Source organism: Pavona decussata, unplaced genomic scaffold (assembly GCF_977016875.1).
Source record: "Pavona decussata unplaced genomic scaffold, jaPavDecu1.1 SCAFFOLD_84, whole genome shotgun sequence".
NCBI classification, from domain to species: domain Eukaryota; kingdom Metazoa; phylum Cnidaria; class Anthozoa; order Scleractinia; family Agariciidae; genus Pavona; species Pavona decussata.
This window is the reverse complement of record NW_028145502.1, coordinates 556,746-569,409: the sequence shown is the minus strand read 5'-3', so window position 1 is coordinate 569,409 and position 12,664 is coordinate 556,746. Positions and strand designations below refer to the sequence as shown.

The 12,664-nt window shown below is 39.5% G+C and overlaps 1 protein-coding gene across 1 annotated transcript; it reads left to right on the top strand.

Moving 5' to 3' along the window:
* The first annotated feature begins 744 nt into the window (after positions 1–744).
* Positions 745–4,728, top strand: LOC146475277 (protein dawdle-like). Its single transcript, XM_085115653.1, has 2 exons — positions 745–1,591; positions 2,553–4,728. Exons 1-2 carry the CDS (start codon positions 1,147–1,149, stop codon positions 3,341–3,343), a joined length of 1,236 nt encoding a protein of 411 aa, XP_084971779.1. The 5' UTR covers positions 745–1,146; the 3' UTR covers positions 3,344–4,728.
* The last annotated feature ends 7,936 nt before the right edge of the window (positions 4,729–12,664 follow it).

Below are 12,664 nucleotides of genomic sequence, written 5' to 3'. Positions count from 1 at the left end.
CTGAAAAAAATGTCGTTTACGGCCCATCTTGTCATTGATTCAGTTCTTGAAGAGAGATTTCGAGTTTAGGTTAGGACAAAGGGTATAATTTTACCGGATTTTGAAAGCGTAAGAAATCGTGTGCAGGAATTCACTTCCTTTGTCACGAAAACACTAAACATTTTCTGGCACGTATGACACTCAATTGCCTTGTGTTGATGTTTCATTGGTTATCGGTAAGGTCATTAAAATTCTAAACAGGTCAAAACTTCAGCCTGGCTTAAAACACTATTTCCTCTACTTTAGGATCATCTTGTCCTTGAAAACAGGTATGTGAAGGAGATGGATTTCAGTATTGTCAGCATTGATTCTGAGCTCTGAAACAGCATGTATATGTGAACGTTAATTCACACTTATCAGCATTAATCCTTGACCTCTTTCTGTAACATTACAGAGGTTTTGATTTACAGGTCCTATTTCGAATAAAATATTATCATCTCTGGGGAGCTTTATTATTCCTTTAGTCTGTTTGATCCATGTTAATCCTCAACAACACATCTTTTGTATTGTACTGTAGTGGCAAAGAATAATAGACTTTCCTATTAGTGGTAGCAGTGTATGTGATGACAGGCAAACACATTACAGTATGACAGCCAAAAGAAATAATAAACTGATTTTAATGAGATTAGAGGCAACTGGCAACGACGTGTTGATGATAAGGGGAGTATAATGTTAAACTATCACCTCCCAAACTATTAGCAGACATTTCAAACAAAAAGAAGAGGTTTGCCGACGAAAGACAAATGTGTTCTATGAGATGTATACAGAATTTCAAGAACCGGAAATTGCAATACTTTTAGGAGTGCCTCATATGGTTAGCCCTGTCAAGAGAAAAATTCGGATCTGAGACACTTTTGGTAGATCATAGTGCCCAAAACGCGTGCAAACATCACTGAAACAATAAACAAAGACATGTGATCCGTTGAAAGAACTTGAAAGGTCGACGCATGCTATTGGCCAATACGCCTTATTGACAGTATTGAAATGCTTTGATCTCTCGAGGTGGCTAATCAAATTGATTCCTCCGCTTTATGAGCTGCACATCTTGCGCTAATTTTCTGCCTCAACGCGGACAACCAACAGGAACACGCTAAACCTCTTGGTAGAATGGCCGGATTTCCCTGCAGAGCGTTCTTAGCACTCTATCTAACCGCGATCATTATTCTTCAAGGAGCGGAATTAAGCGTGGAGAGTAAGACCACTCGAGATGCGACAATGCCTAGCAGCAATGCCTCTGGCGCTTTAGCTAAACCTCCGAGAATTATGACCGCACAAAATGGCAAAGCGCAGCAGCGCAATAACGAAGAGGATGATGACTCTGAGGAGTCGGCAGTTTACAAGCTAAGAATTCAGATGATCAAAGAAAAGATACTAGCCAAGCTAAAGATGGACAGAGAACCGGTCCTCAAGGAAAAGCCAAAGGAAAGTAAACTCGCTGCTCTACTTGCAAATTTGAAACTCATTGGACAAGATAATGATGAAAATCAACAGGAAGACTCCGGGGACGAGTATTATGGAAAGACCACTAAAATGATCGTTTTCAGTGAAAAAGGTAGGAGGTGATTTGTGTGTGAAATAATGCGTTTGTCGTGTCGGATCTTTTTTCTGGAGATACTTTACACTGAGGTCATGCCCTGGCCTAAGTTTTTGTTATTTACTTTTTTTCGCGGTTTGCGGAAAAGTGAGCTGGTCAAGGGTGCAGCAGTTAAAATATTTTAAAAAATTGCTTGCCAATTCTCGCGCGTCATCACAGACAGTAAAGGAGCAAAGTTCAAGAGCTAATGTTGCAACCGGCTTACAGTGATTACATCAAATGCTGTTTTAACGTACCAGTTATTAGCCATTGGCGCCTCATACGGTGTTGACTAAAATTATGTCTTTTGTTTGCAATTCTGCTCCTAAATATTGATCATTGTTTTATGTGCATTAGGAGGCGGAGTCCAACTATAATGTCTATTCACAACTGCTAAAGAGTGTTTTGGAAATTTTTGTTGTGTCAAAAGGTTTTTCACAGATAGTGGAAAAAGTATTGAAAATCTTAGTCACTTTTAAAATTTATTGCAATGTTTTAAATTTCTGGGACAAAAATTAAAACATAATAATTCTGGCCAGAATTGTTCTTTCCTAGTTATTCTGACTTATTAACACAGACAATAACTCTAAGTCAGTCTCCTTCAGACGTGACTCAGATGGAACCTTCTCATTAATTCACAAACCACAACTAAATCATGTAAGACAATGGCAGGGCCCATTCTGTTAATCGTCAGCCTTCGCTTTTGTTCCTTTCAAAATTGGTGTATTGTTAACCACCAAAAGTGTTAAAACACTTCGCATTGAAAGAATTTTACTGGACTTGGGTAAGGCGTTTTGGAAGGAATTGTGTAACAGTATTTTTGATGTAGGAAACTATCTCGAAGTTAAATTTCTCAGTTGCGTATGTCGAATTTACTTTAAAACGTTTCTTTTTATCACCGGAAGATCAAACTTGAGTACGTTTCTGTGTTGTTTTCCAGCCAAAGTTCCATCCTCGCGTTCGAAAAGAAATTCTTCCAGGAAGTTGATATTCCAGTTTAAACTGGAACAGAGTTCGCTGTCCAGTTCGGTTCCTTCAGCGTTTCTGTGGCTTCATATGCGCAAAAGCAAGCGGCACCAACTCAGTGGAAAATTACTTCATATAGAAGCACTCAGCAAGAAAACAGAGAGAGAGGACATAAAGGTGACGAAGACAAGGGTGAAGAAGGAAAAGAAAAGTGGATCCGGATGGATCGTTGTGGACGTTAAGAACATTCTTCAGCATTGGTTTAACAAAACAGCACCGTATTTCAACGCAACAGAGCGCCTTCATACTTTGGAAATCTCTTGCCAAGATTGTGAAACAGAGGTCAATCACCTCATCAGCTCACGAGGACGACTTCGCCCATTGCTTGTAATCGATTTGGAGAAACCAAAAACGCTGAGCAGGAGGAGACGACAACCGATAGACTGCGGAGTGAGGGCAACTGAATGTTGCCGTCGCAGTCTTACCGTCAACTTTACAAAAATCGGTTGGGACTGGATAATTTTCCCCGAAGAATTCAACGCCAACTACTGTGAAGGATCCTGCGCAGGTCAGTCTTCCCCGAGCAATACATATTCTTTCATTCTTCAGGAGTTGTCAAGAAAAAGCCAAAACCCCGTGAAGGTCTCGATGTGCTGCACCCCTTTAAAAATGTCACCTCTCTCTTTGCTACATTTTGACAATGATTCAAACCTTTTAAAGACTGACTTGAGTAATATGAAGGTAGACACCTGCGGCTGTTCTTGAAAAAGCAAGCGAAAACAAAACCTCCGAATTACAGAAACAGTGATAAACCGCAAATGCGCAAAATGTAAGATCGGGAGGTTATCTTGCCCGAGAAAGGCATGCTGTTTGTTTTTGAAAGCTATTGTAATTTTGTGGTAGAATCTTTAGCAAGTTTAGATTTACCAACGATAAACAGGGAGTTTTAAATTCCAGTAAACGTGACTGTGAACATCTTTAATAGCTTTTCGTTGATGCCCTGAGGCATAAAAATAGTTTTAAAGAGTACGTTTTTCACATCTTCAGTATCTGTAATACAAGTCGTTTCTTTGTGGTTGTCATGAGATTTTATTAAGTGTAAATGGCTTTATTGCGGCTATTTGATCCACATTGTCGATTCGCTGTCAAAACACAAAAGACATAAAATGTCTGAAAAGGAGTATTTAGAATTGTAGCGACTGACAACCTCTTCGACTCAAGATGCTTTTCAGTAGATGAAGGTAGTGTGATGTGATAATTTGTTAGTTCCGGTTTCACTGAGAGATAACTCTAGTGATGATAGCAGTCAGAAAATTCATCTATATCACGCCAGCAAGGCAGAAATACTAGATTTATCTCGCTATTCGTCTTCCGTAGTAACCAGCCGTAGTGATACCGCGGTAATATTTCTCTTCCATTACCTTAGGAGATAGTTCAACGAAGAGACCTTTGCTAGTGGTATTTTTCTAGCTTTAAAGATATCTCAGCTGGTGAGGTATTTTCGAGCAATTTCAAAAACAACGCTAGATCTCTTTTTGAGAAAGCTGTCTGTGGGGTTGCTTTAATTGATTGGTACCACATGCAAAGCATTACGTAATATCAAATAACAGTTGTGAAAATGAGGTTTCTAAAACCAAATATGTTATTGCAATGATCAAAAGGCAATTCTCATTGAGAAGTGGCAGGAATAATAAAGAGCCTTTCCGAAAGCTTTTAAGATAAATAAGTCAACATTAGTCTGTGAAGGGTGTTGATTCGATAATTGGTAGATGTGGTGTAACAATAGATGGCACCCTAGTGAGGACAAAGGACACTCGGTCTAGCTAAAAATGTGTATTTTTGTAGAAACTCTAATATTTGCAGCTGTAGATGTTGTTAATGGAGTAGATCCAATAGAAGGAATCTAAAAACGATGCTCTGTCAAGAAAGTGAAAGAAATATTTTCCTCGCGAAATTATGGGTGTGGTTTCAATTGTTCTGTCAAAACTCTAGAGAGTATATATTATGGCACAGCCGTGTTGGAAAGATTTTTGTAAGGTAACATAATGACATTATGTAGAAAACTTGACGAGTGTGTTAACGGTTCTAAGCCAGTGCAAGCCGGGAAGTAAAAAATTTACTGAAGTTAAATAAAGCACACGATTTTTGAATCTGCTGTTTCTTCTCTTACTTTTAAAGGGTTCATTAGACTGGTTGCACTCAACCCCTTCGCTTTAAGACCCATTGGCGAGTGTTTCGTACAGGCGCCCATTTATTTTGTTTGTTTGTTTGTTTGTTTGCAATCACGTTCGCGGTCCTTCTCGCTCATAGGAGAAAGGACTGGGCCTGTAAGCAGTCTAACAGTAGATAAGGAATTGATTTTGTTGCCCTGTGGACTCTTGTTTCTATCAGGAATTTGCTCAATCCATCCAGTGTTCCTTCTTGAGTTACTATGAAGGTCTGTCGATCCAGGCGTGAGTTTCTTGAATCTCCCAAAAACATTTTGGGCTCCGGAAAATCTTTTTTTACGTGCTCAGAAATTAACGTAGAAAAACTAAAACATAAAAAAATATTTGATGTGCTCAGAAATGATTACGCTCCGCAACTCGAGTTTGTATAATTTTGAAAGCAAAAAAGCTTAAAATATTACCAGAATAAGAAACACATTCAGCTGGTTTGTAGGCAAAAATAGTACCTATTAAGAAAAAAAAACCGATTTGAAAAATACTTCTGATGGCTCCAAAACTCAAAAACTCAGATTTGGGAGTTTCAACAAACATTGACCAACCGACTCCGTCAAATGATCATGTCACTATACGTTCCGACACAAGCTTAGTGCAATCACGTGTTTGCTCAAAGAAAAAATACCTGTATGGGTTCGAGATTATAAGCCGGTACCATTTCTTGAAGATAACAACACCCAGCACCATGTGCGAGAGACACTAGTGGCCAAGAAAATATCCTGGAAATATGTGAAGACAGTGAAAAATGGGAGGGATTTTGCATTTTTTGTATTAACGATAATGCATTTATTTTTTTTCGCCTTTTATGTTTTAAAAAATAACGACCCCCAAACAGCCAAACAACACCGATTGTTCTGGATTAATTTGTTTAGCGGATCAGCTGCAGGCGACCTAACATATGGGAGAAAAGGAGCCGGTAACAAATTCTTTGCGGCGTATGTAGCAGGGTGGGCGGGGTGCTCGACCTTTTTGGGTGAGTTAAGCATTTCTTTCAATTATTACGCCTTCGATATTTGGGCGCAGGGATTTTTTTACGTGGGCTTCAGCGTTGTACTCGTCAGTCAGCGGCTATATTGTGACAGGTTTTGCAGAAAAACACTTACGAAAAAACCACGATATTTTGTAACACCCCTTTTCAGTCTTTCCTAATTCAATTGGAGTATTAAATTCGTGATGGTACTCGTTACATGTTTACGGGCCGGGAGCAGTATAGAATGACGTCTGTTTACTAAAGTATGGTTAGCCATCATCGAGGTGATATAAATATCACCAAGAAAGATCGATCCAAATTTTGAATGGAATCTGCTAGATTTCACAATTTTGGAAACAATAGATGGCACGCGTTGTGAGAAGTGTTGAAAGATTTAAGGTGGCAGAAATAAATGAAGTTAATTAAGCGGTTCCCCCGCGGACACTTTACCCGCGTACGTTTCATAAACGAGATGTAAAGAAAACCAGGGTCTAAATGTCAATGGATCCACAGATATCCTAGAAAATGTTCCGGAACAAATGAGCGACCTTCGAGGTCCTTTGAGGTCCTTCGACGGTTTTCCACTTCTTCCATTCCAATCGGTTGGAACAGAATACAAGCCCCATTTTCATTTTGTTTGCTTTCTGCGTAATGAGATTGCAAGTTTGTAACTGAAAACGCTGCTCTTCCCCCTGGATGCCGGGAAAAAAGGCTTTCCGTATGTCACGGAAGATTTCCTCAACTTAAAACTAAGGTTTTAAGCTATGTCAATCTAAGTCTTATCGTGTGCATGTTTTTGAGGACTAATAAAATCTCATATATATTTAAAGAGTGTAAGCTTCTGAAGCTGGTGACACACGGTTCAACATCGGAGGAACAAATGTTGCACGATGTTAAATCGTGTGTCATCAGCTTCTTGAGACTGGAAAACGATTGGTTATAGACTGCAAGCAGTCCCTTTCTGGATAGTCGAGGTCGCGCGAAATAGCCGAGCGCGAAAAAACTGGAGCGAACGAGCGGAGGGGGGCTTGGGGAGAGGCGCGAAAAGGGGGAAAGGAAAAGAAAGGTTTTCCTTCTCTCCCCCAGTCTCTTCCCATTTATTTCTCCTCGCTCCAGTCTCCCTGCGCTATGAGCACACCATCTCGACTGGCCAGAGAGGGACTGCTTGCAGTCTAGATTGGTTAGCGCCGTTGAACAAGTGGCAACTTGTTGAGTGGAATAGAACTCATCTCTGTTTCGTTCAACTGCGTTCAACATGTTGAACGGGCTATTTCAACATTCAATACTGTATGACAAACTGTTCAACATTTGTTGATCTTGTTGATCAACAAATGTTGAACCGTGTGTCACCAGCTTAAGGAAACTGTGGTGCTGTGTCGGTGAGGCAATGGTGGAGGGGAGGGGAGGGTGGAAACGAATGTGTGGTTTTATCAACAGAGGTGATCAATTAATGTTTCGAAATATTAAAAATTCTAGCCTGGCTACGAGGCTTAGGGGAACAAAACAAACAAAATTGGTTATTTTTCTCTGAACCTCAATGTAATTTCTGTTGTTATATTCCCCAAAGCCTCGTAGCTAAGTACGAATTTTAATATACCGAAATTGGTCCACTTGGCCACCGTCAAGAGATTCGAGCAGAAACCTCGTTGCCAGGCTCCTCTCTCTTCCTCCCAAGAGGGAGGGAGAGAAGCCTGGGAACGATGATGAAGAGCTAAAGCCCGCCGGTTCACATACATGTGCGACGCAAATGCAAACATAAGCTTGTTCCTCAAGTGCACTAATGCAAGTGCATGTACGTGTGAACATCGAGAACACAGATGCAAACACCAACGCAAGAAAAAGGAATTTTTTTTTGTTGCGGTTAAGCCCGCCGCACACGAGAGGAAACGGCTGAGCTATCTGCCTCGCGAGGCATTTTGCTCAGCTCTTTCCTCACGTGTGCGGCGGGCTTAATGCTCATGCGTTGCCCGCAAGCCGCTGGCTTCGTTGGACGTGAATTCTGGTTTACGAGAGTCTGTTGTGTTTGCATTTCGGTTTACGTGTGAACTTCGCTTGCATTTAATTGCACTTGTGTTTGCGTTTGCACTGATTTGCATTCACGTGTGAACCAGGCTAAACGCTTGAAACATCAACATTCGAATCTCTTTACGGTGGCCAAATAACGTCATGAACTCCGTTGATGAAACCAAACATTCGTAATAATATCTCAGTCTGGATAAAAATAAATATTATCCTGAAGCATACTCAACAGCGACAAAACATCACTCGTAAACTTTATACCGACTCGGATGACTTTAAAGCTTGAAGAATATAAATAATGACTTACTGATTTGATTTTTTTGCACCAAACGTGTTCATCCTTTCTCTCATGTCGGTAAAGACCAAAACTATCGCCAAGAGGACCAAACGGCAGAAAAGGAACAAATTTTCTTCTTGGATAAAGCGAGGATTAAGCTAATAAGTTCACCAAAGCAAAATTTTTGTCAATGTGGCAACCGCGTCTCAAATTTCCCGCGCTTGCAATCACGTGATAACCTCACGTGATAAGATGGCCTCGTCCCAAACAAGCGCATGCTTCTCGATAAGCAAATTTATTTAGAAAAAGCCGGGAGGGTGGGGAGCGATCAAGAAAGTCGGGAAGTAAAGAATTAATAAGGAGATTTTCCTTAAAGGTTTTATTTCACAAGTTTTTGCCTGTTTTCGAGATCAGAGGTGCACGTTCGCCGATATTTATCGGTGGCAAAATGAATAAGAAAATTAACAAACGTTTAATTTGTTGTTCGTGTTGTCGTTGCATGTTTTTTGTTGTATTTTGATTTATTTATTTATTAGTAATACTTACTAATAATTACCTGATTTTTATTTAAAAATATGGAAGTTTCTGAAAGTAAAATAACCAAATTACATGTCTGATAAATTCTCACAAGCTTTTCGCTGCAAGGACACGATGAGCAGTGCTGGCTTATATTTTCTTGTTTCTATCTGATATTAAAATCAAAGTGACTCCTATTAGTTGTCGAAGTTTTCCGACTCAAAACGACAAGTGAAAATAACAACAGTTTCTGGTAGGCCAAACAGGTGGCTCCTACAGTCCTGTTCCGGAACTCTCGGCTTACCCCACCCTACATAGGATCGCCGGGCCCTATGCAGGGTGGGGTAGGAGGACGTTCTGGGATAGGTGTTGCTCTCCTTCTCAGTAACCGGGCTGAAATCTCCCATAGGAACAGTTGCCGAACTATATACCGGAAATATTTGAACATATCATATAGACGGCAAGACTGACTCTTACGACAGATCAGTAAAAGGACAAAAACAAAGAAGTTGGATACGTAAACAATACAAGGATAAAATACATGGATAAAGACCGCCTGATATTTCGGTTTGAAAAATGTAACGGTCTTTTAACTTTTTTACTCATCAAGTTGTTCTTGCAGTCCCAGGAGAAGGTTTTTTTTTTCCAAGACGAAACATCGACTGAACAATCTTTATACAAGTTTTCCGTTCATATATCCAACTTCTTTGTTTTCGTCCTTTTTACTGCCGTAAAGATCAGTCTTACCTTCTATAACTTATCATCTCAAGTATTTTATTGATCCAGGTATGAACAGCTGAAGATGTGGTATCCCTCAACGTCTTTTCGCTGTGGTCTTGCCACATTTCAGTAGAGTATTGAGTATAGGAACTGCCTCTTAAGGTGACGTTACACGTGACGATTTTTAACGCAACATTGCATATTGCCTTAAAAGTTGTTATGCAGCAACACATTAGGAACATTAAGCAGAGTCGACGACCACGCCAACAAAAACGCAACTTAAAAATTACATTCGCGTTTTCTGAATAAATTCGCTGTAATTTCTATTCATTCAGTTTGGGTAACGTGGCCAAACTATCCAGGAGCTAACGTCGTAGGGGCAGCATTAAAGTTCAGAAAGAGAAACGAAAATTAATGATCATGCGTTCACGTTCTCCATAAAACCTTGAATGTCATTTCACGTTGTTGTTTTGAGGAGGACGGTAAAGAAATGTACTAAGGTGTATAAAGCACGTACAGAGCCACTGTTTTGCTTATAAAGACTATCGTTTTCTGACGTTCTCGTCGCCGTCGTCGTCGTCTCTGCTTAAGGTCCCTAAGGTCCCTATCAGGGAGCTTTCTGAGCAACGACGACGGCGACGGCAGCGAAAACTTCACTATTAAAATGAATTCACGTTCTTTCAAACGTCCCCGCGATTATTCCAACTCGCTTTAAATGTCAAATGTTGTAAGGTAAAATTTCCTTGAAGACCGCACCCAAATTTAGAAAGAGCAAGAAAATTTCTTCGTCCTGTGTTTACGTCCTCCATAAAACGTCCTATCAGGAAATTTTTCGTCCTGCAGTGACGGCATAGGAATGTATACCAAAAAGTGTAATGTACGTGCAGAGTTGTTATTTTAGTTATTTAGCCTGTTGCTCTTCTGACGTTTTCGTTGCCGTCGCCGTCGTCGTTGCTAAAGCTCCCTATCACAAGTTTTTGACCGGTCTACAAACCCACGCAACGCATTGTCGCAAAAAAAAAAAAAAATTGTTCGTTAAATGTTGTCCGTGCGCTATGCTAAAAATCATCGTTTCAAAGTTGTCTCGTGTAATGTTACCTTTAGGAAACACTTCCCAACAAATTGACCGCAGTAAACGAAATTTATTTAGTTTTGTATGGATGCGCTGTCGAACTAAAAAAAGCATAACGCAAAAAGAACAGGTAAGTTTTCAGTCGTAAGTAAATACCACAAAAAAATTACCTTCGTTAAACAACACCAAAAAAAAAACACCTTCAGCTAGAAACAAGTTAAGGTGCTGTTACACCGGCAGGGGTATTTTGCCGAATACCAAACATAGCGTTTTACACCATCTACAATAGTTTAGGGCCAAGCAATGAACAATATTATATTATTATAGGTCTAAGCACTAACCTTAGCCTACAGCTAAATGAATCGATAAATCTATATTTGAATAAAATCAAGACTAGCGACTTCTATAGGTTATTATGTACAAAAATCCACACAACAGGTCATTGTGGGCCAAAGAGATGCGGATTTTTCCTTCAATTCAATTCAATTCAATTCGTTTATTTTGCCATTAACCAAAAAATACAACATAAATACATTATAGACGACACACAATATTCTTACTATTACAATGTTCATACTTAACTATTTACAATATTAAATGTGTTAAAGGCTAGGAAGCCTATATAGAAGCCGGGGGCTTATTAATTATAGGCTTCCTAGAACTATGGGATAAACCATAGAAGATGAAGATGAAGATAAATGAGAAAATAATATTTCCCTCCCTAAAAACCGTCTGTAGAGAAACCAAACTAAAGGAATTCCTATATATGATAAATTAATTCACCGAATTGTAGTCACCAAAAAGGAACTTTACCGCTGTGGAATTAAGGAAGATGATGAATGTATACATTGTATGTATATAATGTATGTATTTATTTAATTTATTTTATTTCACACCTTTACTTTCTGAATAAATTATCTTTTCTGTAACATTCTTTACTGGATAATGGTGCCAAGATGATGACACTACCGAAACGTCGTTCCGTTTTTTTGCTTATTTTTTATACTCAACTGTATTTCTAAATTTAACCTTCGGAAACAACAAGCTTACAGATTTCGTTGGTCTCAACCGTCTCAACGAACAAGGAAACCATCTCAATCCAGAGTACCTCTAGCACATCAAGATTCGCAGCTTACTACTAATAATAATAATAATGCGAGCAGTGCCACAAGGATAATATGCTACTTTTACGAGTACAATCTGTCAAAGCCTTAGAGCATTCGTTGGCAATCGAATCATATTTGGACAGTTAGACGGCTTTTGTAAGTAATTGAGAAGGTCACTACAGGCAGTTTGTAGCCGCTGGATAGACATAAGACCAATTTTTATACAGAGGCATTCCCTTAACAATGTTAACAATCCGTCGAATGAGCAATCGTTTTCGGGAAAACGGCAATAAAAGGAGTCCATTAGCGGTACCTCCAAGACTTCAGGTCATCCTTCAGTCGTTATAACAGTTTAGCACGTGCGCATGCTCAAACCTCAAAACGTACCACATGGAAGACATAATGAATACATTGTCATATATATATATGCGTCTGAATCTCGGCTTAAGTCAGTAAGGTGGAACTGAGGTGCCTTACGAAAGGGATCTGTCTCATATGATCTAGGGGCCGACTTTTCCCTCCCTCACTGTCTTGTCGGGGACAAGGTATCGGAAAGTATCGCGGAACCATCTCCGGCTGGCATAAGCGAGCCGCGGGCCGAAATCGTCATGGTACAACGCTCCCTCTCTCTTTTTCAGCCGTTTTATCTTAAACACGCCATGTGGAAGACAGTGACTACATTCTAGCAACAGTTTCGTTAGCACACAATTTAGGAATTGCTTTATAAAAGTCCGCACAAAATATTTGGTCGAGGCAGTTCATGTTTGTATTCAAAGTTTGTACCCGCACTCGAAGCTATTTACACTTTACAGTCTGTCCAATCCCTCACTGTGGAAGCACTTATAATGGCTTTACGAAAAATGATTGACAAAAAGAACACAATTTTGTTTATTTAAATCGATTTTGTCCAGTTTTTACCCGCGGCAAAAGTTGTCGGCGGTGTCTTTGAAGATCGTTCTGTCGTGAACAAAATTTGGGACACAGAGTCGCGACAAACCATTCTCGTTTGTAAAGGGCCGTCGATAAAACCAGGAACATGGAACATTCTGGAACATTCCGGAACATCCCGGAACATTCCGGAACACGAAAAAAAAAATTAAGATACAACAAAAATTAAAAATAAATTAAACAAAAATAAAGAAAAAAAAGAAAAAAAAAAGTATGTATATTTATATAAAATGAAA

Bases quoted from the DNA above. Each gene is read 5' to 3' on its own strand.
- LOC146475277 (XM_085115653.1), top strand. From the start codon at position 1,147: ATGGCCGGATTTCCCTGCAGAGCGTTCTTAGCACTCTATCTAACCGCG. The intron at 1,592-2,552 runs GTAGGAGGTGAT...GTTGTTTTCCAG, and splicing joins GATCGTTTTCAGTGAAAAAG to CCAAAGTTCCATCCTCGCGT.